This window comes from Pelophylax lessonae, assembly GCF_965119305.1.
Source record: "Pelophylax lessonae genome assembly, chromosome: 2".
Taxonomy (NCBI): domain Eukaryota; kingdom Metazoa; phylum Chordata; class Amphibia; order Anura; family Ranidae; genus Pelophylax; species Pelophylax lessonae.
Window position 1 is genome coordinate 627,100,036 of NC_138769.1, and position 25,453 is coordinate 627,125,488.

Sequence of the window (25,453 nt, forward strand, 5' to 3'; positions counted from 1 at the left end):
GGTCAGGATGTCTCTGTCGGTCGGGAGGGGGTTACTATCCTCCTTCGACGGTCCAAAACGGACCAGAGTGGCAAGGGGGTCCGTGTCCGGTTGTTCGCGGTGCCGTCTTCACCGCTGTGCCCGGTAGGGGCGGTTCGGGATTACTGGGCAATCCGCCCTTCGCGGCCCGGTTCATTTTTAATGCATGCGGACGGGTCGTCGTTATCTCGTTTTCAATTTGTATCGGTGTTCAGAAGGTGTGTGGGCTCTTTGGGTTTGGATGCCAGTAGGTTTGCATCTCATTCCTTTCGGATCGGGGCGGCCACTGAGGCTGCACGCTGGGGATTGAACGACGATGCGGTCAAACGCATTGGGCGCTGGGAGTCTAGGAGGTTCTTGTTGTACGTTCGTCCACAGCTGTTGGTGTAGGGTATGTACGGGGGGTGGTTTTGTCGTTGGGGGGGTGTGGGCCCGGCTGGTTGTCTGATTGTTGGTTGGTTTTCTTTTCCTTTTGTCCCCTTTTCTTGTAGGTTTGGAACCCTGCCTTGTTTGGATCGTGGGACACTCGTATGTTTTCTGGGGGGCCCGGAGAGCGGAGGTGCGTCCTAATGGTAGACAACTCGGTTTTTCTCGGCACGAGGCTTGTGTCAGGTGGCTGGGGGTGCCGGGGCTTACTTGGGGCAGGGTCCTTCCCGAAGTGCATCGTTTCGCCCGGTTGGACAGGCAGCCAGATGTTTTGGTGCTGCATGCCGGGGGCAACGATTTGGGGGCCAGGTCCGCGCGGGCCTTGATCAGGGACATAAAGTTGGATTTCCTTCGGCTGCGCACGGCTTTTCCGGCGCTGCTTGTAGTTTGGTCGGATATGGTGGCCCGCACGTCCTGGCGCATGGCCAGGTCGGTCGCGCGCCTTAATAAGGCTCGGATTAAGTTGAACAAGGAAGTGGGGCGCTTTGTGTGTCGGAATGGGGGGTTGGTGGTTCGCCACCTGGAGTTGGAAGTGGACACATGGCGGTATCTGCGGGATGATGGAGTCCACCTCAATGCGGTGGGTATAGATTTATGGGCCCAGGGATTACAGGATGGGATCCAGCGAGCCTTGAGGGTTTGGAGGGGCACGCAAGGGTAAGGTGTCACCCTTGGGTGCTGGTGGCGTTTTGTTGGTCTTTGCTGGCGGGGGAGGTGAACAGTTTAGGATAAGGGTATGGTTGGGACTCATCGTTGGTATGGGTCCCTATGGTGCATTCCATTTAATGTCAGTTTAAATGGAATTCAAAATGGTGGCACTGCGGGGAGTGGTTTGTCTCCGAGCCGGTGACGCGGCTGGAGGCCTATCAGGGCACAGGTCCCGCAGTGCAGGATTTGGAATTATTTGGAGGAGCCTCAAAGACCAACAGGCCTAATGACTGATTGTTTTATGTTTGTAAGGAATGTTTTTTCTCCTTATGTTAATTTTAAGGTAAAAGGGTTAATAAAATGGCTGCTGTGGCCAATTAACTCCAAGCACGGTGTGGTCTCAATTATTTAGGTAAAGGGAAAGGTTTATGGCATGGGGGTGGAGCCTTTGGCTTTAAGCAGCCTAAGAGTTTGGGGGTGACATCTATTCTACATTGGTCAAGCAAGGCCCGAAGCGAGAAAAAAAAAAAAAAAAAATAGCGCAGGGCAGACATGACCATGTGAAGAGGGGAGACAGGGCAGGTGTGAGTTAAATTAAATTGTTTTGAGTTGGGGGGTATTCAGGGATTGGTGTATCAGGTTTGGGAGGGGTTGAGGTACAGTTAGGAGGGGTGGCCCCTCAGATTGGAGGTCAGTGGAAGTTCAACGGACGAAGGAAGAAGAAGCTTCCCACCCACCCTCCCTAATTTCTGGGACTGTTATGGTTGATTTTGATTCATGTCTTTTGTGCTTTCTGTCCTTTCTGGGGGAATTTTATATTGTCATGGCAGCTGGGCGTTTTGTTGGTCTTTGCTGGCGGGGGAGGTGAACAGTTTAGGATAAGGGTATGGTTGGGACTCATCGTTGGTATGGGTCCCTATGGTGCATTCCATTTAATGTCAGTTTAAATGGAATTCAAAATGGTGGCACTGCGGGGAGTGGTTTGTCTCCGAGCCGGTGACGCGGCTGGAGGCCTATCAGGGCACAGGTCCCGCAGTGCAGGATTTGGAATTATTTGGAGGAGCCTCAAAGACCAACAGGCCTAATGACTGATTGTTTTATGTTTGTAAGGAATGTTTTTTCTCCTTATGTTAATTTTAAGGTAAAAGGGTTAATAAAATGGCTGCTGTGGCCAATTAACTCCAAGCACGGTGTGGTCTCAATTATTTAGGTAAAGGGAAAGGTTTATGGCATGGGGGTGGAGCCTTTGGCTTTAAGCAGCCTAAGAGTTTGGGGGTGACATCTATTCTACATTGGTCATGACCTAATCAAACAAGCCCCTGCCCCTAAGGATCTATGCTTCAACAGTCAAATCGTCAATGCCAATGACCGAGAAGCAGGATATGGGACCAGTCCTTGTGACAGAAGTTCGGGACAGCCTAAAAAAGTGTCTCCGTCAGAAGTCAAATTACATCCGAGTAACATGCATTCCTGGGCCAATTTTATGCCATGAGGGTCACCAAAATGCCCTCCACCTTGATCCAGCAGAGCAGTCAAGTTTTTGAGCTTGGAAGACCAGTAAAAACTCCTCCTACATGGAAATCTTGGACACCTCTTCTTCTATTCATGACTTTCTCCTCCTGTAAGAAGCCATTAGTCAGGACAGAGGTAGACAACGACTAAGGAGGCAGGACTGAAGAGGGGGACTTTTCTGGCTTCTACAGGTAGTGACCATTTCCATAAATTCTGTCATAGAGGTGGAAAATTACTCAATGCTCAAACAGTAGAAATAGGACACTTCTGAGGGGCCACAGAGGTTCTAAAGAAGTTAGGGACCCTGATGGGAAACACCCCCCCCATGTCTAATAGGGTCCCCAGGTGAAATAAGAACCCCCCTTTCTAATCAAGCAGAAAGTAAATGTAAGAACCCTTTCATCCAATCTCCCCTATTTTTTTTTTTTTTGCTCCACCACAGCCCTGAGGGGGGCTAATAGGTTTCTCAAAACCACTGCAGTGAAGGGGTTAACAGCCATGGGACTCACTGTCAGGCTGTGAATGTCCAATCTGGCTTGTTGTCTGAGCCACCAAAAACTACATAGGACAGCAGAAGCCGAGTAGTAGATTTAGTTTTTGTACAGGCGTTTAGAAGCGTTTCGAACCATTTAGGAGGGTTAGCGTTTTTTTCTGCCAGAAAACTCCTCTACAAAATGCAAACCAGAAGGGTTTCTATTCTGCCTCTAAACACTGAGCTTAACCATTTATGTACATGGGCCAGACGGGATGCGTGCTGATACATTTCTATATGTCATCCCGCGTTGGCAAATCCTGCGCAGGCTCACAGAGCGCACACCCGCTGTGTCCAGGTGATCACATGGTCTTATACCATGTGATTGCTGTATCCAATGTTTGCTGTATGCAACAACATGGCAAACAAACAAAACCAAAAGTAAACATTGGTTCTCTCTGCTCTCACACAAATCAGCTGTGAGAAAAGAGAGAACCGTGGCTGCAGCCTCTGAGTGTATAGCAACCTGTCAGACTTGATGTACAGTATACTCACAGACTCCAGTGCCAGTCTGCCCCAGTGTCCCTGATCACTGCCCCAAGTGTAACAACAATAAAGTGTTCAGCAAGCCCCCCGTCACCTTTCAGTGTCATTAGTGCTTAGAGTAACATCTGGTCACTGCCATACCAGTGCCATGATCACCACCATTCGCCATACCAATGCCCTGATCACTGCCATACCTCATACCAACGTATTGATCATCGCCATACCCCATACCAGTGTTGTAATCACCCCTTTACATCATACTAGCATCCTGATCACCACCATGTCATACCAGCGTCCTGATCCCCACCATAGGTCATACTAGCGTCCTGATCACTGCCATACCAGTGTCCTGATCACTGCCACATCATACCAGCGTCTTGATTACCTTCATACCCCATACCAGCGTCCTGATCATCCCCATACACCCAGCATCCGGATCCCCGCCATACACCATACCAGCATCCTGATCACTGCCATATGTCATACCAGCATCTGGATCATCGCTATACCCAATACCAGCAATTTGATCTCTGCCATACCACATACAGTCTTGATCACCACAAGCGTTCTGATCACCGCCATACACCATACCAGAATCCTGATTAATGTCATACATTATACAGGTTCCATGATCACACACCAAACACTATACCAGCATCCTGATCACCGCCATACCTCATACCAACGCCCTGATCACCACCATACCAGCATCCTAATCACCGCTATACGCCTTAATACCGCTCTAATTACCCCCATAACACAATTCTGAAGCCGGTAAAATTAATCCGAGTGGCTAAATAGCTGCTCTGATTACTTTTACAGGCAGTGGAAGGTGGTCCTCCTCCCGCTTTGCCCTTACCAGGCTCTCCAGAGCGATCAGTGAACCGAGTAGGGATGAGAGTGGTGGCATCTGTCTCCGGGCACACAGTGTGGGGAACTGATGTAGTTTCTCCCACTGTGTGACGTCAGAAACCAGAAGCGACAAGGGTTTTGGTTCTTTTTGTACCTGCCCGTTACTGGGTCAGACCAATCTGTGTTGTTCATCCCTTGTAAAATAAATAGTAAGAAGAAAAAATGAGAGCGCCCTGTCACATATGCATATGTAAATGCTGATTGCACCACACATGTGAGGAATTGCCGCAAAAATCTGAGTGAGAGCAATAATACTAGCTCCAGACTTCCTGTGTAAACCTAAACTGGTAACCTGTAGAGACTTTTAAAGTGTAGCCTATGGGGATTTTTAGGTACTGTAGTTTGGCACCATTCCACAGGAGGATGCAATTTTAAAGCCTGACACGTTTGGTATCTATTTATCGGTGTAACATTATCTTTAATATTGTACAAAAAAAATTGGGTATTATATTGTGTTTTTGTGTATTAAAATTTATTAAAGTGTATTTTCTTCAAAATAATATGTGTTTGGAAAACCACTGCGATAATACCTTGTAACATAAATATGCAACGCCCAATATCTTATTCTCTATGGCCTCTGATAAAAAAAAAAAGAACCATGTTTGGGGGTTCTAAGAAGTTTTCTAGCAAAAGATAAGTTTTATACATGTAGCAGAGGAATGTCAGAATTAGCCCGGACAATAAGTAGTTAAGGTGCTTCTTCGATGTCGGGCCAGTGTTGCCAACTGTCAGTATTTTTACTGGCAGCCAGTAAAACATGGCCACTTTTCTCCTGACAGTAAATGCCAGTGACAAAAAAAGGTTGCCAGTAAGATGTATGGCTGTGATGCATGTGCAGTTCTGGTCCAGAGCCAGCTGAGACCATCTAAATGCCTGCTATAGTGTGTTCAGGTGGCACCAGCAGGGGGTGGGTCTTGCAGAGGCAGTGACTGAGCATGTTGTGGGATGTCATGTGCAAGGGAGGGGAGCGGAGGGGCCGGAGCCTCGTTTGTGGGATGGGAGCAAGGCAAGCCAGGAGCGGGACTGTCAGTGCAGTTTGGACAGGAGTTTACTGAAGGGACCACTTGGTGTGGAGAGAGACTGTCACAGTGTCTCAGGAGAGGAAATGTCATGTCAGTGAGGTGCTTTGCCAGTAAATTTGTGGTGTTGTGTCAGTAAATTTCAATCTGGTAGGTTGGCAACACTGCTGTGTGTCTAGACTGTAAAAAAATCCCACACGTGTGGTATCCCTTTACATATGAGGAGTAGTAGCAGGCCCAGACTGGCCATAGGGCACACCAGGCTTTTGCCCGGTTGGCCGCGGCCACCAGTTTGCATGTCCTCAGTGGTAGCTGCCTATGTACTCACTCTCTCAGGACTGGCAGTGTGCGGTTCTTCTCCCTCCCTCTGTATTGTCCCTCAGCAAGACGCTTCTGAGGAAAAGTACAGTAAAACTGCAGGAAAGGGCACTGGGGGGCAAACTAAAGTCAATTTATTTTATTTTGTAATGTAATCCAATAGGATTACAATATATCAGTGTGTTTGTGTGTTTTACTTTTCAAACTTGCCACTGGTTCCACCCCCCTGAGAGCGTCGCAGGAGACTGAAGCCTGGGCTCACAGCATCGGGCAAAAGATTCGGCCGCCGTATGATGCAGGGACACATCGCTGGATCCCGGGGACAAGGTAAGTAACCTCTACCAGGATCCAGCGATGCTCCCTGGCGGTACCCCGAGTGTGGCTCGGGTTACCGCTAATGGCACTAAAATTCCACCCCGAGTCACACTTGGGAATACCGCTAAGGAGGTTAATGACCAGCCCATTTCTTGTGATACGGCACTGCCTTATTTCAACTGACAATTGCACGGTCGTGCAACGCTGTACCCTAATAAAATGTATGTCCTTTTTTCCCCACAAATAGAGCTTTCTTTTTGTGGTATTTGATCACCTCTGTGAATTTATTTTTTGTGCTATAAACAAAAAAAGAATGACAATTCTGAAACAAAAACAATATTTTTTACATTCTGCTATATACATATAACATTCCCAATAGAATAAAATTAAAAATCTAATTTTTTCATAATTTAGGACCAATTTTTATTCTGCTACATATTTTTGGTAAAAACAAATCCCAATAAGTGTATATTGATTGGTTTGTGCAAAAGTTTTCACGTCTACAAACTAGGGGAAAGATTTATGTCATTTTTATTTATTTATTTATTTATTTTTTACTAGAAATGGCAGTGATCAGAGATTTTTAGCGGGACTGACATTGCAACGGACAGATCGGACACCTATCTGACATTTTCGACACTTTTGGTGGGACCAGTGATATTACTACAGTAATCAGTGCTAGAAATATGCACTGTTACTGTACTAATGACATTGTCAGGGAAGGGGTTAACACCAGGGGAGATCAAAGGGTTAAATGTGTCCCTAGGGGGTGCTTTCTAACTGTGGGGGGATGGGTTTGCTGCATGAACTTTGTTCCTAAATAAGAGGAACACAGGATCTCTGTGTTCATAACTGACTGAACAGCAGTCTGCCATGTTTACAACTGCAGACCGCCGTTCTGTCTCCACAGGGAGCAATCGCGAGTGCTCAGCGGCTATCGTGGCCGCTGGACCTGCTGATCAACTTCCCCTGTGGCGAATGGGCACGAGCGCGCACCCCTGCCGCCGTAAAACTAAACTTCAGCGGCTAGTCGGCAAGTAGTTAAGTAATGCTAACTAGCATTGTTGGTTTAGTGGCCCTTAACCACTTTAGGACTGCTCACTGTGCTGCTACTGTGGCACAGCGGGAGCCGGACCGGAGGAGGAGAGGCGGTGATCACCGCCTCTCTTCCCCGATCGTCGGGAAAAGAGTGATAAAATCGACCCGCTTGTGCAAACAAAGCAGGCGGATTTTCTCTGTGACAGACAGGAGGAGATTACAGGATTCAGCATAGCTGAATCTGCGATCTCTGTCTGTGTCACAGAACCCCCTCCCCCCACACACGTCAGTAAGCATGAGGCATACATTTAACCCCTTGATCCCCAACAGTGTTAACCCCTTCCCTGCCAGTGTCATTATTACAGTAACAATGCATATTTTTAGCACTGATTACTGTAGTAATGTCACTGGTCCCTCCAAAAGTGGCAAAAATGTCAGTTAGGGGTCCGATCTGTCCACCGCAATGTCGAAGTTCCGCAAACAAAATAGCAGATCGCCACTATTGCTAGTGAAAAAAAAAAAACAATAAAAATGACAAATCTTTCCCGTAGTTAGTAGCTGCGATAACTTTTGCGCAAACCAATCAAAATACGCTTATTGCGATTTTTTTTTTACCAAAAATATGTAGCAGAAAACAAATTAAAATGTTAAAAAATTTTGATTTATAAATTTATTTTTTGGGAATCTTATATATCAGAATGTGAAAAATATATTTTTTTTTTTTCAAAATTGTCGCTCTCTTTTTCAAAAATGAAAAATTGCACAGGTGATCAAATACCACCAAAATAAAGCTCTATTTGTGGGGGGAAAAAAGGACATAAATTTCATTTGGGTACAGCATCGCACGACCACGCAATTGTCCGTTAAAGTAGCGCAGTGCTGAATCGCAAAATATGGCCTAGCCTGGCTTCCGGTCTTAAAGTGGATAAAAATACGCTCATTGAGGATTTTTTTGTCAAAGACATGTAGCTAAATACATTTTGGCCTAAATATATGACAAAAATTTAATATATTGGATATTTTTTAACAGTGAAAAAACAAAATGTCAATTTTTCTCAAAAATGTTGCTCTTTTCTTATTAATATCGCAAAAAATAAAAATAAAAATCGCAGAGGTGATCAAATACCACTATACGAAAGCTCTGTTTTTGTGGAAAAAAAGACTTAAATTTCGTTTGGGTACAGCATTGCATGGCCACGCAATTGTCAGTTAAATTCGTGCAGTGCCAAGTTGAAAAAAGTGGCCTGGTCATTGAGCAGCCAAATTTTCCGGGGCTAAAGTGATTAAATGATTCAGGTCATATTAAGTATTAAGAAGACTAAGGCAATAGTCTAGGAATGCTAATAGCAATGATCACATATTTCCATAGTAGTAGATACATATTAATAGGAAACAACTAATAAGGACCGGTTTTGGCACATTAACCCAATTCAGCTAACAAAAAGAAGGAAAATGCATTTAAATATAAAGGGTTTTTTCTCTCTTTAACATGGACTGTTTACATTCAGACTAGTCCTGTTCAATGCATAAACTTGTATGTAATATAAACAGAGGGAGGCAGAAAGCGTGTTTCGCCTATCCTCTGCCAAGGAGACCCACAAAACTTCCCTCTGTTATGCTGGTTAGACCTCGCCTGGCATTGGATTAAGGAATAAAATAATTGTGTGCATAGAATAAATAGGAAGATTAAAGCATTTTTGTTATACAAACATATCAAATAGACGGGCCTTTAAGTGTTTCACAGAGTGACTTTGGAAATAGAAGAAACGAGGTTGTCTAACGCTGGGGCTTTTCGGTCAGGAATTAGACAGCTACAGTTCCTATAAATAAAGGTTTTAACAAAAGCGTGCATTTGCCTTAAAGGCTTTCAGTGGAAGGGCATGACGTTCTCCTATGTTAGTGAATCATGCACACTCACTGTTACAGGAAGTCCCCTAGGTGGGATATAGAATACAAGAAGTGTATGTATTCTGGCACAAAGTACAAAAAAATTACTTTAAAGAGGTTGTAAACCCTCTCTTGGAACTTGTACCTATAGGTAAGCCTTTAATAAGGCTTATCTATAGGTACTGTAAATATCTCCTAAACTTGCACCGTTTAGGAGATATTTACTTTTAATGCAGCTGATGACGTCAACGGAGTATGCTCTCTGAACACCCGTGGCATTCCCTCAGAGACCTGTGCCGTGAACGGCGGCTCCTGCGCGCAGGAGTGATGTAAACGCGCCTCCAGCCAATCAGAAGGCCGGAGGACGCGAACCAGGAAGCAGGACGCCAAATGCATCAGCCGTCCTGTTGCTGAGTGGGCGGCACTGCAGGGGCTTCGTTCTAAGGTAAATATTTCATAATGAGCTAGTATGCGATGCATACTAGCTCATTATGCCTTTTTCTTACAGGGTTTTTTTTCTTTTTTTTTGGGGGGGGGGGGGTTACTTCCTCTTTAAGGCTAAAAATGGCGCAAAGAGCAACTGGGTAAAAAACAGCAGCCAATAGCCCAGAATATGGCCTGGAAAAAGTCATAAACTGGTGAAATCAGAACAAATCAAAGGACCGTAAGCTAGGTGCAAAGTATTTTTCATGGAAAAGGGCTAGCAATAATATAAAACTTAATTTAAGGCTGTGGAGGCAGAACATCAACCCGTAAGTCTTGCCTCTACAGCCTTTTAATAAGTCCTATATTGTTGCTTAACTTGTTCCACGCAAAATACTTTGCACCTAGGTGGGATATAACCGGCTTGCTTAAAGCGTTTGTTACCCCAAAACTTCATATTTCCGTTACTGCTGTACCATGTACTTGTATGAGAGCGTATCCTGTTCTCTTTGTATACTTCCTTTATGTTAAATCACTAGTGTTCCTGGCAGTTCCTCTGCTTTCACATATCGAGGGGGGCGGGATCTTGAGGCCCCCTAGATTTAGGGGGATTCCAGATTCTGATAAGGCCCCTGCCCACAGACCCTCTACAACCACCTCCCAGGGTTGTCAGGAAGAGGCCCTGGTCCCCATCAACATAGGGACAAGGGCCCCCCCCCCCATGTTGAGGGCACGTGGCCTGCTATAGTCCAGGAGGGAGAGGTGCTCGCTCGCCCCTCCCCCTTTCCTGACCTGCCGGGTTGCATGCTCGAATAAGGGTCTGGTATGGATTTTGGGGGGGGGGGGGGCATGGCATGGGGTTCCCCAATAAGATCCTCAGAGCACAAGTTGCATGCCACAAGTCTGATCAGTTTATGATGATCTGACTTGGAGGCAACTTCCATTCAAATCAATGGGCGAAAATCGTGCCCAAGTTGGACCAAAGCATTGCAGGAACCTTTTTCAAAGTCGGACCAGTTAAGACAGATTTCATAGGGAACCATTTATTTTGACATGTCATGCGACTTGAGCTCTCGAAGTCGGAGCGTATGTCGGACCAGTGTGAACCGGCCCTAATAGTCTTAAGTAGTGTGCATGGACACATAGGATAACACTATTTAGCTTCTAGGAGCAGAAAAATGCTAATAACAGTTTCTTGGAGCTTAAAAAAAAAAAAACGCTAGTGTGCATGGAGTCTGAAAATTCACTTTACTAATATTAAGGGGTGTATTTTATCAATGTTTTTGCTCAAGGTAGGCCTAAAATACAAGGGTGAATATTCACTCTGTGGGTTTTATTTACTAAAATTGGAAAGTGCAAAATCTGGTGCAGCTGTGTATGGTAGCCAATCAGCTTCTAATTTCAGCTTGTTCAATTAAGCTTTGACAAAAAAAAAAAAAACTGAAAGCTGATTGGTTTCTATGCAGAGCTGCACCAGATTTTTATTCACGTTTTACTGAATCAATTCCTATGTATCAATAATAAATATTGTATACTAATAAACAGCAAAATGGCATGTGTTGTAATATTATATTTTTTCAGAAAAGTGGAGTATTCCTTCAAATTTTGACATAGAGATAAACTGAATGTATGTTCAGGCAGTTTACAGTTTCTATTATAACATGAGTTGACAACTCAATCCCATTTACTTTTTTTAAATGACATTCACTTTCAGCCAGTGTAACATTCATGCTGCTCTAGAGCAGTGTTTCTCAACCTTTATTCAGTCGGGGCACCCTTGAAAAGTATTTTCAGTCTTGAGGCACCCCTGTCCAAGCCTTGGTTCACGTTACTGTGTGACGCAGAACATGTGCAAAATCGCACTTGTTCCTGACACACAGACAAATGCTCTGCTCTTTAGGAGCGGGCTTAAAACAAGTAGTGAGGAGGCAACATATTGCCTCTTTACCGCCTGTAAAATGCTTCTGAAAAGCAATCATAGCATGGCTTTGCTTTTCAGAGTAGCAGCAGTCCTTGCTGCTATAACAAACAATCCCTACAAAAGCAGTTCTGATGGTACAGGAATAGGGGGGTCAGGATTAAAACATACACACACACACAAACAGACACACACACAGACACACAAACACACATACAGACATGTACACACATATACGTACACACGTACACACATGTACACATACATACACACAAGTACACACATATACACACAGACACATATATACACACACACACATATATATATATACACACACACACACATATATATACACACACACACACACACACACATATATATAAAGCCTTTTGAGACATTCTAGCACAGTACCTTTTTTATTTAACTGGGTACTGCACTGTAGGGGGAAGCAGAGAGCACAGCACACTTCCCCTTCCTTTAACTTCACTTTTGAGGCTGACCGAGCTCTCTATCGGTGCCGATGTACAGATCGGCAGGGGATCAGGAGATTGGGCTCATCTGACAGCCCTTCTCTCCCATGACCCCGCGGCACACTTGAGGACCTCTGGCGGCACACCAGTGTGCCGCGGCACACTGGTTGAGAAAGGCTGCTCTAGAGACTACAGGGAATAAATACAAATTATATTGTTTTTAGTTAATTCATTCTAGTTAATAGGATTGTGCCCCTGTACATGACTTTGTACTGGAAAACTGGACACACATGAACACTCATGTTTGAAACAATGTGTTTAGAAGAAGAGATTTTAAAATCTGTGGTCAGCTTTAGACCTCACACTGGATGTTTTTAATGTGACTCTAAAGAGAGTCTGGCAGGTTTTTTTTTCTGTCTCTAAATACTCCTGCATGTTAGCCTATGTGTCCCTGCACACATAGGTGATTAAAGTTTAGAGGCAGAAAAAAAAAATTCACAGCCAGCGTGTCCAGGAGCATCAGCATTTTGGCTGAAAAACACTTGATGTGTATAAACAAGTGCATCCAGTGATCAAGCCCCTGGTCACACTGGTGAGCCAATGGCGCTGCCGCTGTGTCTCAGCCAATAAGAAGGGAGAGTCCCGGACAGCCGAGGGACTCGTGGACATCGCTGAACAGAGAGGGGGCTGCTGCACATAGAAGGCTTTTTATCTTAATGCAAAGAATGCATTAAGATAAAAAAACGTCTGCCTTTACAACTCTTTTAAGATAATAAACCTTCTGCCTTTACAAATCCTTTAAGATAAAAAACCTTCTGACTTTACATCCACATTTACAATGGTCCTAATTAACATGTGATTTGATATGTCAAATCGCATGTCAAATCTGAGCCAATTGTCGGCAATGGCACCATCCAAATCGGCGCGATGCCGACTTTGCGGCGCCGCACCGATTCCCAAAAGTAGTTTCTGTACTACTTTTGGCGATTTGGGGGGGGGGGGGTGATTTCCAAAGACACCTGTGCAGAAACCTGCATAGATGTCTATGAAGTCAACCCCGAAGTCAGACTGAAATGCCAGCTTGAAATCGTGTGAGCTCAGCTGAACTCACACGATTTCAAAACGGCCTCAGAGTAAACCTGGGCTACAATCACTTTAAAATCAGCTAGAGAGACTTGTTTCATTTTCATAGTCTGGGCATAGATTCACCTTAAGCTGATTTATCAAAACAGGAGGCAGCATGTTGCTTGTTCACTTCAGCAAATCAGATTTAACTTCTCTTCCACCCAAGCAGGGAAGTGGCTTTGTATTACAAACAATTGGTACATGTCAACTTTTCCAATTTTCATAAAATGAATACAGAACAATAAATAATACAGTCTTAATACAGAAAAAGTAATGTAGGGCTTTTTATTGGAAAGCTAGCTCAAAAATGTCCTAAAATAAGACAATGAAAACAGATATATTTACCTGAAATCTTCAGAGGAGCGTTCTCTCTCAAACTCTGGAAAGTGTCTTCCAGTTATGTGAAAATAAGAAACAAGGTGAAATATATGGAAATATATATAGAGCATGAATGATTATTCACAACACATATACAATGTTAGGCTGTGTGCACAATATAAAAATGACAGCTGCTGTAGGAGAGATGTGCAGGGAAGGCATGGTTTCAGTTCTAACCTCAATGCTCCTAAGAGTCGACTCTCATGTTATGTTCTGCACTTCTTTAGTGGAGGGCTGTGTCCAGTATACTTTCTCATTCCTTCCCATGCCCTACTCTAGCTGTATGCAGTGTTGAATAAATGACTTTAAAATTTGAGTATGTATCTGGTCTGTAAACCAGCACCTCTGTATGTACAGTTGGTTACAAGAGCACAAAGAAATGATTTACATGGCTCCTCCTGCTATCCTAAAATGAGGAATAGTCTCCTCAATTTTGGGATTTGGGATAAAATTAGACATAAGCATGTCGTCTCTGCCTCACTGAATTTCTGGATTTTAACTCCAGGGCCATTGCACTACTCTGACCTATGTGACAAATGATCCTTATATAAAATGGTGGACGTCTGTACATAGACACCAACTTCTTGTGGCATTAATGGGAAAGAGATAAGTAAAAGATGGCTTCAGCTTCTGTTCTTCACCCGTAGAGAACTTCTCAGATGTGTTTCACCAGTTTCAGCGCTGAAAAGGGCAAAACGCATCTGATGCGCTTTCTACAGGTGGGGAACAGGAGCTGAAGCCATCTTTTACCCATTTCTTTCACATTTTTTGCAACAAGGAGTCGTGTGCTGTGTGCAGACAGCAACCATTTTGTCGAAGTCTACTACAGCCTGACAAGCCGATCCTACCTGTCTTTTCACATGCTGATCCAACTGTTTGGGGAGCATTCGAGCGGTACTATTTTCATTGTTTGGGGCTACATATAAAAAGATCCTCATAGACATCAAAAGGGTGGGGAAAAGTTAGAACCTCAGGTAGGTTTTTTTTTTTGATGTGTGCCCGTTAACGAGATTTCCCCCCCTCAACCACATTTACTCAAAGATTGGGAAATGCACATTGTATGGTTGTCATTGCAACTGAAGGTGAGGGGGATCATCCAATGGAGACACCTGTTCTGATTAAAACTGTATCAAAGGGAATTTCCGATAACGTCCTATCTTTTGTCTGTAGCAGGGATGAAGGGAAAGCTCCCCACTGGGACACAGTGGAAAGAAAACTGACAGACCTTTTAAGCATTCTAAAACATCAAATATACATTTTAGATTTACATTCCGGTAAATGGTTTTATCCCCATTACCAGTATGAGGGTGCAATTCATAACCGGAACATACATATAGTATCATTAACCTTTGCCTTCCCGGATTTCTCTCCAAAGAAATTCTCACTGGAAGTCTACCTTACAGCAAACCTAGACAATTCATATAAGCAGATGATGAAAATATACTTAAGCAGAATTTACCCTTCAGTGAAATCCATGAGACAAAGCAATCAATAGATCTGAAGACACAAACTGGTAAAATTACAAATGTTTTTCCTAAAAAAGCTGATTTTGATATCATCCCAATCTCCAGAGCCTCCCTATTAGAGACTGTTCATCACTAAGGCAATATTTAAGAGGTTTGGAAGCCGGGGAAGGGAAGTGGTCAATCAAGGTTTTCATCAGAAAAGTTCAGTTTTCCTATCATTGCAGCTGCCTGCTGTATATTGATAGATTTATTGATCATTTTGACATGTGGTTTTCAATCAAAGTAACTTCTGCTTATGTATGTTGTCATCATATGTTCTGTTTACATTTCCCAAGTTTGCAACAAGTTTACTTTAAAGTGGATGTAAACCCTCACATATACCAAGTGAAGTGAACAGCCTCAGATGATACATGGAGATTAAACAAATCCTCCTACATATATTTTTCATGTATATCCGATGTCTTCAGCTTGCTATATTCTTTAGAAAGTGCACATCCTGTTAGAAATGTTCTCTTCCTGTTCAACACTGGGAGTGTAGTCTTGGCAGACACTGTGTCACAGCTGATTGGAGGAAAGACCCCCCCCCCCCACTCCACATAGGCAAAGGAAGAAAGAAATGTGCTGTCTGCTAATCTATTTATAGCACCCACCCAACACAAAATTCAGCCTGGTTTTATCGTGGTTGTTGGAGAACTTGTCAGAAGTTATCATGCTGATAACAGAAGAACTGGACAGGAGAAACACACAGGACTCAGGGCTTTGGGGAGTGATAAGAAAACACTGCAGATATATGTGCCTAGGTCAAATTTCATCAATCAGGTTTACATCCACTTTTAAGCCTAGGTTAAGTCAAAAATAAGAAAACAACCCAGCACAAGGGACATTGATTATAGTCAATGTGATTTGTTCATAGTGCTGATGGCTGGGGCAGTAGTTGAAATCTTCTGTCAACTGAAGCCCCCCCCCCCCCCACCCCCAAACAAACAAACAATAGTCAAACACAATAAAAGTCAAACAATAATCAAACACAATAAAAGGAGAAATGTTCTCTGCTAATACATCTCTAAATAATACCCGGCTACATAGTCTTGTGATGGTGAGAAATGTAATAAATGTAATTTATCCATTATTTTTCCGAACCTTATTTTTATACAGGATACTTATTAAACGGATGATCTACTGGGCAAAGTCGATCAAGATCTCATAGCAAGAGAACAAAAAATGTGCAGAATGTGAAATTTCATACAGAATTTCAGATTAGAGTGTATGGGTGCAGGTTTGATGGCCACCAAGCTTTTACTGCTGTCCATTATCCCAGAGTGAAGATCTACTAATGTCCTCAGGTCAAATGTCCTATAAGGAAATCTACTGTGAGTTGGTCTTTATAGTTTGCTTATATTCATATGGAAAATTCAGAGGAAAGCCAGTGTCACTTCATTACAGCGCCACCAAACCCTTAGCGGATGCTTTACAAGTATGTATGGGACCTGCACTCCATAGTGAAGAGCCAGGAAGTTCAGCCTACAGGAGCCCTGGCTCTAATAGCCAAGCTAAGGATGAAGGCAGATCTTGTCTGTGGTCACAGACAACAAACTGTCCTTCTTATTTTAAAGTGTTAAATTATCTAAAAAAAAAAAAAAAAAATGAATCCTATTGTTGAAGACTGTATCTTTCTAGGTGTCAAAAGAGGATCACATGGTGAGCAAGTGGTTGGCCAGTTCTTTAGTGATAGCTGGCAAATTATGATTTCTATGGTTAGCGGTCCACAAAACAATCTGATCATTTCAGATGTCAATAATATTCCTTAGAACTGGATACTGGATACCGCCCCCCCCCCCCCCCACCCAAGTGGCAAAAGACGACAGCAAATATTTATTTTTGCATGTTCTAACTAAGCTATCCCACAATTGTTGCTGTGATCCTTGCCTGGTTTTCACAGTGTGGATATACTTACCCGTATGTAATACCACCAATGCTGCATTTCTTGAAGTTCATGACATTGCAGGTTAAAGTTCCAGTTTTGTCCGAAAACAAATACTTCACCTAGAGAGGCAAACAGATACCATCATCAATCTTCTATAAAAAATAATCCCGCTAAAGCCTAACTCACACCAGAACGCATGTGTTTATGTGTACTCCGAAGAAGTGCATTGGCGCGTTTTAGACATTGCGCTGTTTTATATTATAGACTCTTTTTGACTTGAATGGCAAACTGCAGGTCAACAAAACCAAAATAATGCATAAGCAGGGCTTCTTTCAAAAACAACAGTGTGAACAGGTTTTGTTGAAAGCCATGGATTTTCTCATGTCTATGCAATTTGACTGAGCTGGAAAATTCAATAAAGAGCATTACACGGCATCTGATATAAATGAGCACCACAGTGCAGAGATTGGATTTCAAAAATTAGAAAATAAATGCTGTTTATATTGCAAAATATTACACAATGGAGAAATAATGTTTCCAACATGTGGCAATGTACCTATTATGGGAGCATATAATGCACTAGTATTTCTATATTTTATATCTTTTTTTGTAGTATTCTTTTCATTTCTCTGTGGGTTCTTCAGTGTTGGGTTCACTCTAACTTTACCGCAAAAAAAATCGTTTTTGGTCATGAAGTTTAGGGGAGGGATCTGACAAATATTGCCTACTATATCAGTTTTTAACATGTGTTGTATCCCTGCGATTAAGGACAACAATCTGTAACTCATTTGTTAATATTTCAAGGCTTTTCAAAAAAAGATTTGCCGTATAGAGGATTTTCACAGATGTGCTGGTAACTATTTGTATAGTGACACCCTCGGAAAAACACATACCATGTGCTTTGTGAATTAGGAGAAAAGGACTTTACATTCAGAACAGATGCCTGTACCATTCAGCCATGGATAGAGAAACTTTGAAAAAAACAGACATTCTTTACATGGCTTCATATTTAAAGGGGGAATAAAAGTTTTGAAAAACAAAACACCCATACTCTCCTCCAAGCTGCAGCATATGTGTTTACACCAGGGATCCTCAAACTACGGCCCTCCAGCTGTTGTGGAACTACACATTCTAAAACTCTTACATTCACAGACATGACTAGTTATGATGGGAATTGTAGTTCTTGAACAGCTGGAGGGCTATAGATTGAAGACCCTTGCTTTACACCAAGAACTGACTGATCACATACTGCTGATTGTTCAATTCTCATTCAGCTTCAAGGGTGACTGTCAGATGAAGCCAGCTGTCAATAAACACAGCATGGTGGATCCTAACAATATTGTCGGTATCTTTTCTCGGCACGGCTCTGCCCCATCAGCTGGTAGCAGGAAACAGACGGTTATAAGCTGACTTTGGGTCAAAAGGAATACAAAATTAAATGTACTCCAGTGACCCACAAGAGAAGTATGGGCAAAAAAGCTTTGACCATACTTCCCCTTAAAGGGAACATAGTGTGGCTCATGGCACATACTGTATAGCATAGACACAGGAAATCAAGCATAGATATCTCACCAATATAGTGTTTCAGAGCGATAAGAAACCCTCACACGGCTTACTAAAAACTGAAATATCAGTTTTAAAGCCCAACACATTGAATTTGTCAAAATCTACTCTTGCAGTGCCCCCCCCCCTCCCCCATACACACACACACTGCAAGGATAACTGCTTGTTCAGTCTTGGGGTGCAGAAATAATTTGTAATACCTACCTGTATTCCTTGCTCCAGCAAGTACCCCCTTTCTCTAAGGTGCTTCAGTCACAGTAGCACTCCTACCTCCTCCATGTACAATATAGGGTTAACAGCCCTGCATTGTACGTGATGGCAATAAGAGACCACCCTTAGACTGGAACAAGAAGGTGAAGTGGAGAGTGCTTGCAGCTGGTTGGGTATAGTAAGGGTTACAGCTTTATCAGCTCCCCCTTAGATGAACCAACATTTAACCCTTGCAGTCCAAGGGCAGCTTTTGTCTAATTAAAACGGCTTTAATGGAATTGCTGCTTTAAGAACATCTGGTATTATATGCAACCTTTCATTATGGCAACCAATAAGTAGTTAGGAAAATAAAAAATCTTTAGCACATTTAATTTTAATAGAACGGAGATTTAAAACATATTATCATTAAAAACACTGCCACCAGACCAAATCCTTTATGGAAAAAAGACATCATTATAAAATTCATGCAATAATGCAATTGTGCCAGATGAGGGCAGCACTGTCACATGCCATATTGCCAGCATTGTAAAGGGGAATATCATGTTTTTAGAGTACAGCTTGAGGCAAGCATTTCTTTGAGGTTATGTATGTAAACACTGGCTGTTTCCACCCAATAGGACAGTGAATATAATTACATAGTAAGTTCAACATAGGATTCCAGTATTATGTGTAGGGGTCAGGATGAGATAGGATAGTGCTACATACAGTATAACAATGCACATTGTAAAGGTATAGTTAAGTAGCAATTGAAGTTTACATATATAATATATTTTCAAGAAACTGTAATGCCTACTGTGTGAAATCTTTCTTCTGTAATGAATCGGTTACTGCAACATTATATACAGTAGCTAACAGGGCTGTTGTTAGAAATCATGGGGCCCCGTGCAGCCTACCTGACAGGGCCCTCTTCCCCCAACCAAAAGTGACTGAGGACATTGATTTATCAGTCTCTTACTCTGTAACCTCAGCTGCACAGATGAATGAATAGGATGTGCTCTAAAGCTTTCTGCACATTTACAAACTGAAGCATAGTGAACACAGTTTACTATGCTTCAGTGATGAAAGGACACAGGAGTGATTGGTATAAATCGCTTACTGTGTTCATTCAGGAAAGGAAGGGGCCAGAAAATTACATACTTACCGGCCCCTTTGCCCGCTTTCCAATTTGATGCATCCCTCTGTGTGCCCACAGCAGATGCTGGCAGAAGAGTAGAGGAGGGGAGCTGGCAGAGCTGCGAGGGAAAGGGGCACATAGGGAGGGCTGGATATCAGATGGAAGGAGTGGATGTTCTAGAACCAATCCTCCTGCAGTGCAGCCGGAGGGGAAAAGAAGAAGAGAAGCCAGCAGTGCTGCAGGGGAAGGCAGAAGAGGATCAAGTGTCTGCAATAAAACAATTCAGACAGATCTCCTGCTCAATAGGTGCCAGGGTCCCCCTTTTGAACTGATGGGGCCCCAGGCCCAGTACAGAAGGGCTGGCTGTACTGGCTTATCAGCGGCCCTGGTAGCAAATATAAAATCTACCTCAACAGAATTACTACAATGAAGTCACATAAAAGGTGCCTGCACACCTTAAATCCACAAAACTCTTTGTGCACCCAAAGCCCCAAAATGTGGTTGTATACCCTTACACATACCCAGTGAAGTGACTGGCCTTAGGTGATACACAAAGATAAAACTAATTCTCCTACATAAGTTGTACTTTTATATGTGGCTATTTGTCCTGTACATCCTTGTAAAACACAGAGATCAAAAGGATTTTCCACTGACTGACAATGTAGGAGTCAGGGACCTGCAGTTACAAAGTGTACAAGAGCTCTGAGAGCGGATTTGAGGGAAGGGACATACCCCCCTTCACACAGCATACAGGAACAGGTCTTAGGCTGTCAATCACAGGCTGTGCGCTGGAGCTGCCTCCTCTGTCACCTTTTAAGCTCTTGTGTCAGGAAAACTTGTCAGAAGTGACTTATTCTGATAACAGAGGAACGAGACAGCAGAGAGAAATGACACCTAGTGCTTTGCAGAGAAGCAGGTAAACACTATATAAATATGTGCTTAATTCAGATTTCTTGTCTAAGGTTTACAAGCACTTTAAAGCAGAACAATACTCACCTCAACTCCAGCAATGTAGCGTCTGCCCGGCCGCTGACATCTTTGGTCTCGATCGCCAGCCGCTGTCAGTGGCCAGGCAAGAATGAGTGCAGTCAGATTCGGCATTGATGCATTTGTACAGAAAGCTGCATGCACGACTCACTATACAAGAGCAGACAGGGAGGTATATATAGTAAACCACCTATTCAGGGTTCTGGGGATATGGATTTTTAAAGTAAAAAATAAATATATATATATATATACATATACATATATATATATATATATATATATATATATATATATATATATATATATATATATATATATATATATATATACATACACACATTATATATATATATATATATATATATATATATATATATATATATATATTATTTTTATGTTTTTTTAAACCTAATACACACATCTATTTTCAATGTAACTATGTAAATACAGAAATACAGCAATATGACAAAATCAACCTTATTCAATAAGACAAGGAACAATGTAGAGAAGGCAGTAGCTGATAATAACCAGTTAGTAGACATCTTTTAATATTTAAAGCGGAGTTCCAGCCATTTACTCACCTGTCCAACGGTCCAGCGATGCGGCCGCCCGAAGCCTCGATCCTCTCCCTCGGCGCCGGCATCACTGCTGTGGGCACCCGGCTGTCACAGTTTGTGGCTTCACAGCCGGGTACCCACTGCGCATGCGCGAGTCGCGCCGGCAATCTTCTGGGACCTCTGACGTGTCCCAGAAGATTGCAGGGAGGGAGGGGGAGAGGAGAACTTCCGTTCAGGGCGCCGCGGCGCTCCGAGCGGAAGTGGGAGCGGGTACCTCTCAAAACTCGGTACCCGCTCCCCCCCCAAAAAAATGACATGCCAAATGTGGCATGTCAGGGGGTCAGGACTCCCTAAAGCGGAAGTTCCACTTTTGGGTGGAACTCCGCTTTAAACCGACAATGGGTGAAATTGGAATATTTGCAATTAGTTTCTGCCCTTTACACAACATTTATACCCCACAAAGGTTTTCTTATTTATTTATTTTTAATAATCCTGATTATGCGAAATACAACATGATACAATACATCTGATATGAGATGGGAATAAGGAACCAATGAACTGCTCACCTGTCCCAGCTCTTCATTCAGATTGGACGTTCTGGCCATTGCGGGAGTGTCAGTATCTGCATAGTACATATCTCTGTCCTGTAATACAAGATAGACTTCCATCAATATTTCATGTTGGGATAACTGTGACATTTACAGATCAGAGTGACAGTTGAGTATACATTACAAATGTGCTCAGTTATCAAAGGGGCCTGTTCATAAAGAACCAGCAGACTGAATCTTCTTTGTAGCTTCTTGGATTGCAGCTTTCAGATTGAATTTTTACCCCTCTTTTCCCACACTAAGATCTATAGGCTAGTAAACTAAAAAAACTGAATTGGCTTCAAAAGAAAATGTTTGAAAAAACTGGTGAATTAAAACACGTGTATTAAACATGTACAGGAAAGGGGAAAGGCTTGTATTACAATATATTTTGATTCATACTAATCCTGCAAATATTTTCCCCAGAGTTAAACATCTTAGCTTTATAAACATGGCAAAAACGTGGCAAATAAGGTGAAATTAATTTTTAAACAAGCTTTTATAAATAGGTCAATCTATGAAAGGAGGGCTATTTCAAATATGTTATACAGCGACTTGAAAAAGTATTCACACCCTTTTAATTTTTCCACAACACAAAGTGGCACATAATTGTGAAGTGAAAGGAAAATGGTAAATAGTTTTAAAAAAATGTAACCAATAAATATGTGAAAAGTATGGTGTGCATTTGTATTCGGCCCCCTGGGTCAATACTTTGTAGAACCAACTTTCACTGCAATTACAGCTGCAAGTCTTTTTGGGGATGTCTCTAACAGCTTTGCACATCTAAAAAGTGAAATTTTTGCAAATTCTTTCTTTAAGCTTGGGATATTTTTATTATAACCTAACCTTGCTTTAAACTTTTCCACAACTTTATCCGTGACCTGAATTCAAATGCACACCACACTTTTCAGATATTTATTTGAAAAAAAATTTGAAAACCATTTTTCATTTTTCTTCCACTTCACAATTATGTGCCACTTTGTGTTGGTCTATTACATAAAATCCCAATAAAATACATTTACGTTTTTGGTTGAAACCAGGGATCGACCTATTATCGGCAAAGCCGATATATCGAGGGCCGATATGCACTTTCCCTAATATATCGGAATTAGCCACCAAGGTGACCGATAATGCCGATATTTCGGGAAAGTGCTGTACCGGAGTGATGCCTGCAGCTAGAGGCATTACCCGAGTACCGGCGTCCATAGCCGACAGTCGGCTGTCTTGTAATGACAACCGATGCAGCTAAGAAGCCGCTCGGCTGTCATTACAAGGAGCGGGAGGGGACTTCCCCCCCCCCTCCCACTGCCTTCTGCGGCTCGCCCGGGTCTCCTGTCCCAACGGGAGACCCGGGCAACCAGCCTGCATGGCCGCCGAAGACCCGATCAGAGCCGAATGCAAAAACCTGGCACCTGGAAGTGATGTCATGACTCTCTGCGCCAAATTCAATAAAATTACAGCATTCAAAACAGCCAAACTTGGCGTTTTGAATGCTTTTAAGTGCAGAAGAGGGGTTTGGGGTCTTTTAGACCCCCAGATCCCTCCACAAGAATACCTGTCAAAAAAAATAAATAAAAATAAAATGTTTTTTAATGTACGAAAATATTGGCCAATACCAATATGCAATGGCCAAAATATCGGTATTGGCAATAAAAAAACAATATCGGTCGATCACTAGTTGAAACATGACAAAATGTGGAAAATTTCAAGGGGTATGAATACTTTTTCATAGCGCTGTACAATGTAAACAGCTCCCTGCATTTCAGAGCTTTTTGTTCAGGTTGGAACTACCTCCCTCCTTATACAATTCAATGGAGTCAAAAGCAGCTTGAAGCAGGTCAAAAGGAGATCAAATGCAGGTCAGAAGGAATTCAACAGTCAAATAACACAATGAATGATTGTAGAAGCATCTGAAACCAATGCCAAACACAAGTGGAATGCACTTGAAACACATTGCACTTGTCCAGGGCTTCTGATGGACAGTCTCACAACAGCAGGGAACCTCAAACCAAGATACTGTAGGAGTACTGGATGGATAAACCTGTTGGACCAAGAGAACACATTGGGGAGCACCAAACAAAGTGCAGCATTAATAGTATTGAGAAATACATGTAAATAAGCAACTCACATTGGAAGAAGAAATGGCACTTTTTCTATGAGATCCATGAGCAGTCGGCTTATGCATCTGGGATGGGGATCCTCTCCCTACATCTTGCAGCCCCGAAAGATGTTAGGCTGGATGACAGCTTAGATGAGAAAGTGAAAACCAACAAGATGGCAGAGAGCTTCTTGTGGGATGCAGAGTAGATCACTTGGTCTACCTGCATCCCACAAGAAGCTCTCCACCATCTTGTTGGTTTCCACTTTCTCATCTAAGCTGTCATCGAGCCTAACATCCGAACTTCCCCAGAAGAAGCTCCCCATCCCATATGCATAAGCCGACAGCTCACACATTACTGTACATGCAAAAAGTGCAATTTCTTCTTCCCATGTGAGTTGCTAATTTATAAGTATTTTTCAATACTATTAATGCTGCAGTTAGTTTGGTGCCCCTCGGTGTGTTCTCTTGGTCCTGCAGGTGTATCCACCCAGTACTCCTACTGTATCTTGGTCTGAGGGTCCCCGCTGTTGTGAGACTGTCCATTAGAAGCCCTTGCCATTTGTTTTTCACCACAATAAATCTGTTAACATACTACACTCAGATTGCGAAATGCTGTTCTTCTTATCTGTTAGGAGAGAAACTCAAGCATACTCATTTAAGGCGATTCTTGCTGTTTTAGTTTACCAAAAAGATAGACTACCAGGTAAAGATATTTGTTTACAAAATGTACTGTATTATAAACTATACTTGACTTGTAACACTAAAAATTGCAATAATGTACATTTGCTGTTTTTCTCATGCTCAACTGAACTGGTCGAATTTTGATCCGTCTATGGCCAGCTTTAGCTATACAGTAGCTATAAAAGAAGACTGTTACTTCAGAAAATTCAAAAGACTTGAGAAATCTTCATTTGAAATTTGCAGAGAAACCAAAACTTTCAGGAGTGTTGCTCTCCTGAGTCCCCTGCACCTCTCATTGGTTCGTCCTTCTGACCTCATTGCTACTACTATGTCTCCCATTGGGTGCAGGCCAGCAACCATTGAGAGCTGCAGGGGACCCATGACAGTGACACTCATGAAAGTGTAGGTTTCCCTGCAGTCGTCACTTGACGGTAGAAGAAAAGGTATTCTTTTACAAGTATGCCGAGTTAAAACATTTCAAAAAATCAAAAGGTTTGCCTTAAGTTTTATTTTGGGTATCCATATTGTGTGTGGTATACAGTCACTCGCAGCGGACAGCAAATTTTTCTCATGGATGTCTGAAACTGGCCATACATCACAGTCATAGACAGCAAAGAAATTATATGGGGTAGTAGGCAGGATTTTCTTAAGTTTACTTATAACTATTAAAAAAGACACCTTCAGACTTAAATTTGGAATGAAAGAGGCCGCGGCCGTTTATTATTTTACACATTAAAGATCGATAAATCTTTTAAACTTTAAATAACAGCAGTATAGAACAAACCCGGTCCCAACGACCCAGGTTGTCATAACTCAACTAAATAAATTGACACATCCA

General features: G+C 42.5%; 1 protein-coding gene across 1 annotated transcript in view; it reads right to left on the reverse strand.

Annotated features, from left to right (window-relative positions):
• The window catches only part of ATP8A2 (ATPase phospholipid transporting 8A2), a 979,867-nt gene that overhangs the window by 695,224 nt on the left and 259,190 nt on the right, over positions 1 to 25,453 (reverse strand). The window contains exons 13-15 of the mRNA XM_082246766.1: positions 21,813 to 21,890; positions 16,846 to 16,934; positions 13,393 to 13,437 (exon numbers count right to left, since the gene is read on the reverse strand). Coding sequence (XP_082102892.1) covers positions 13,393 to 13,437; positions 16,846 to 16,934; positions 21,813 to 21,890 — 212 coding nt within the window. The remainder of the gene's footprint in view (positions 1 to 13,392; positions 13,438 to 16,845; positions 16,935 to 21,812; positions 21,891 to 25,453) is intronic.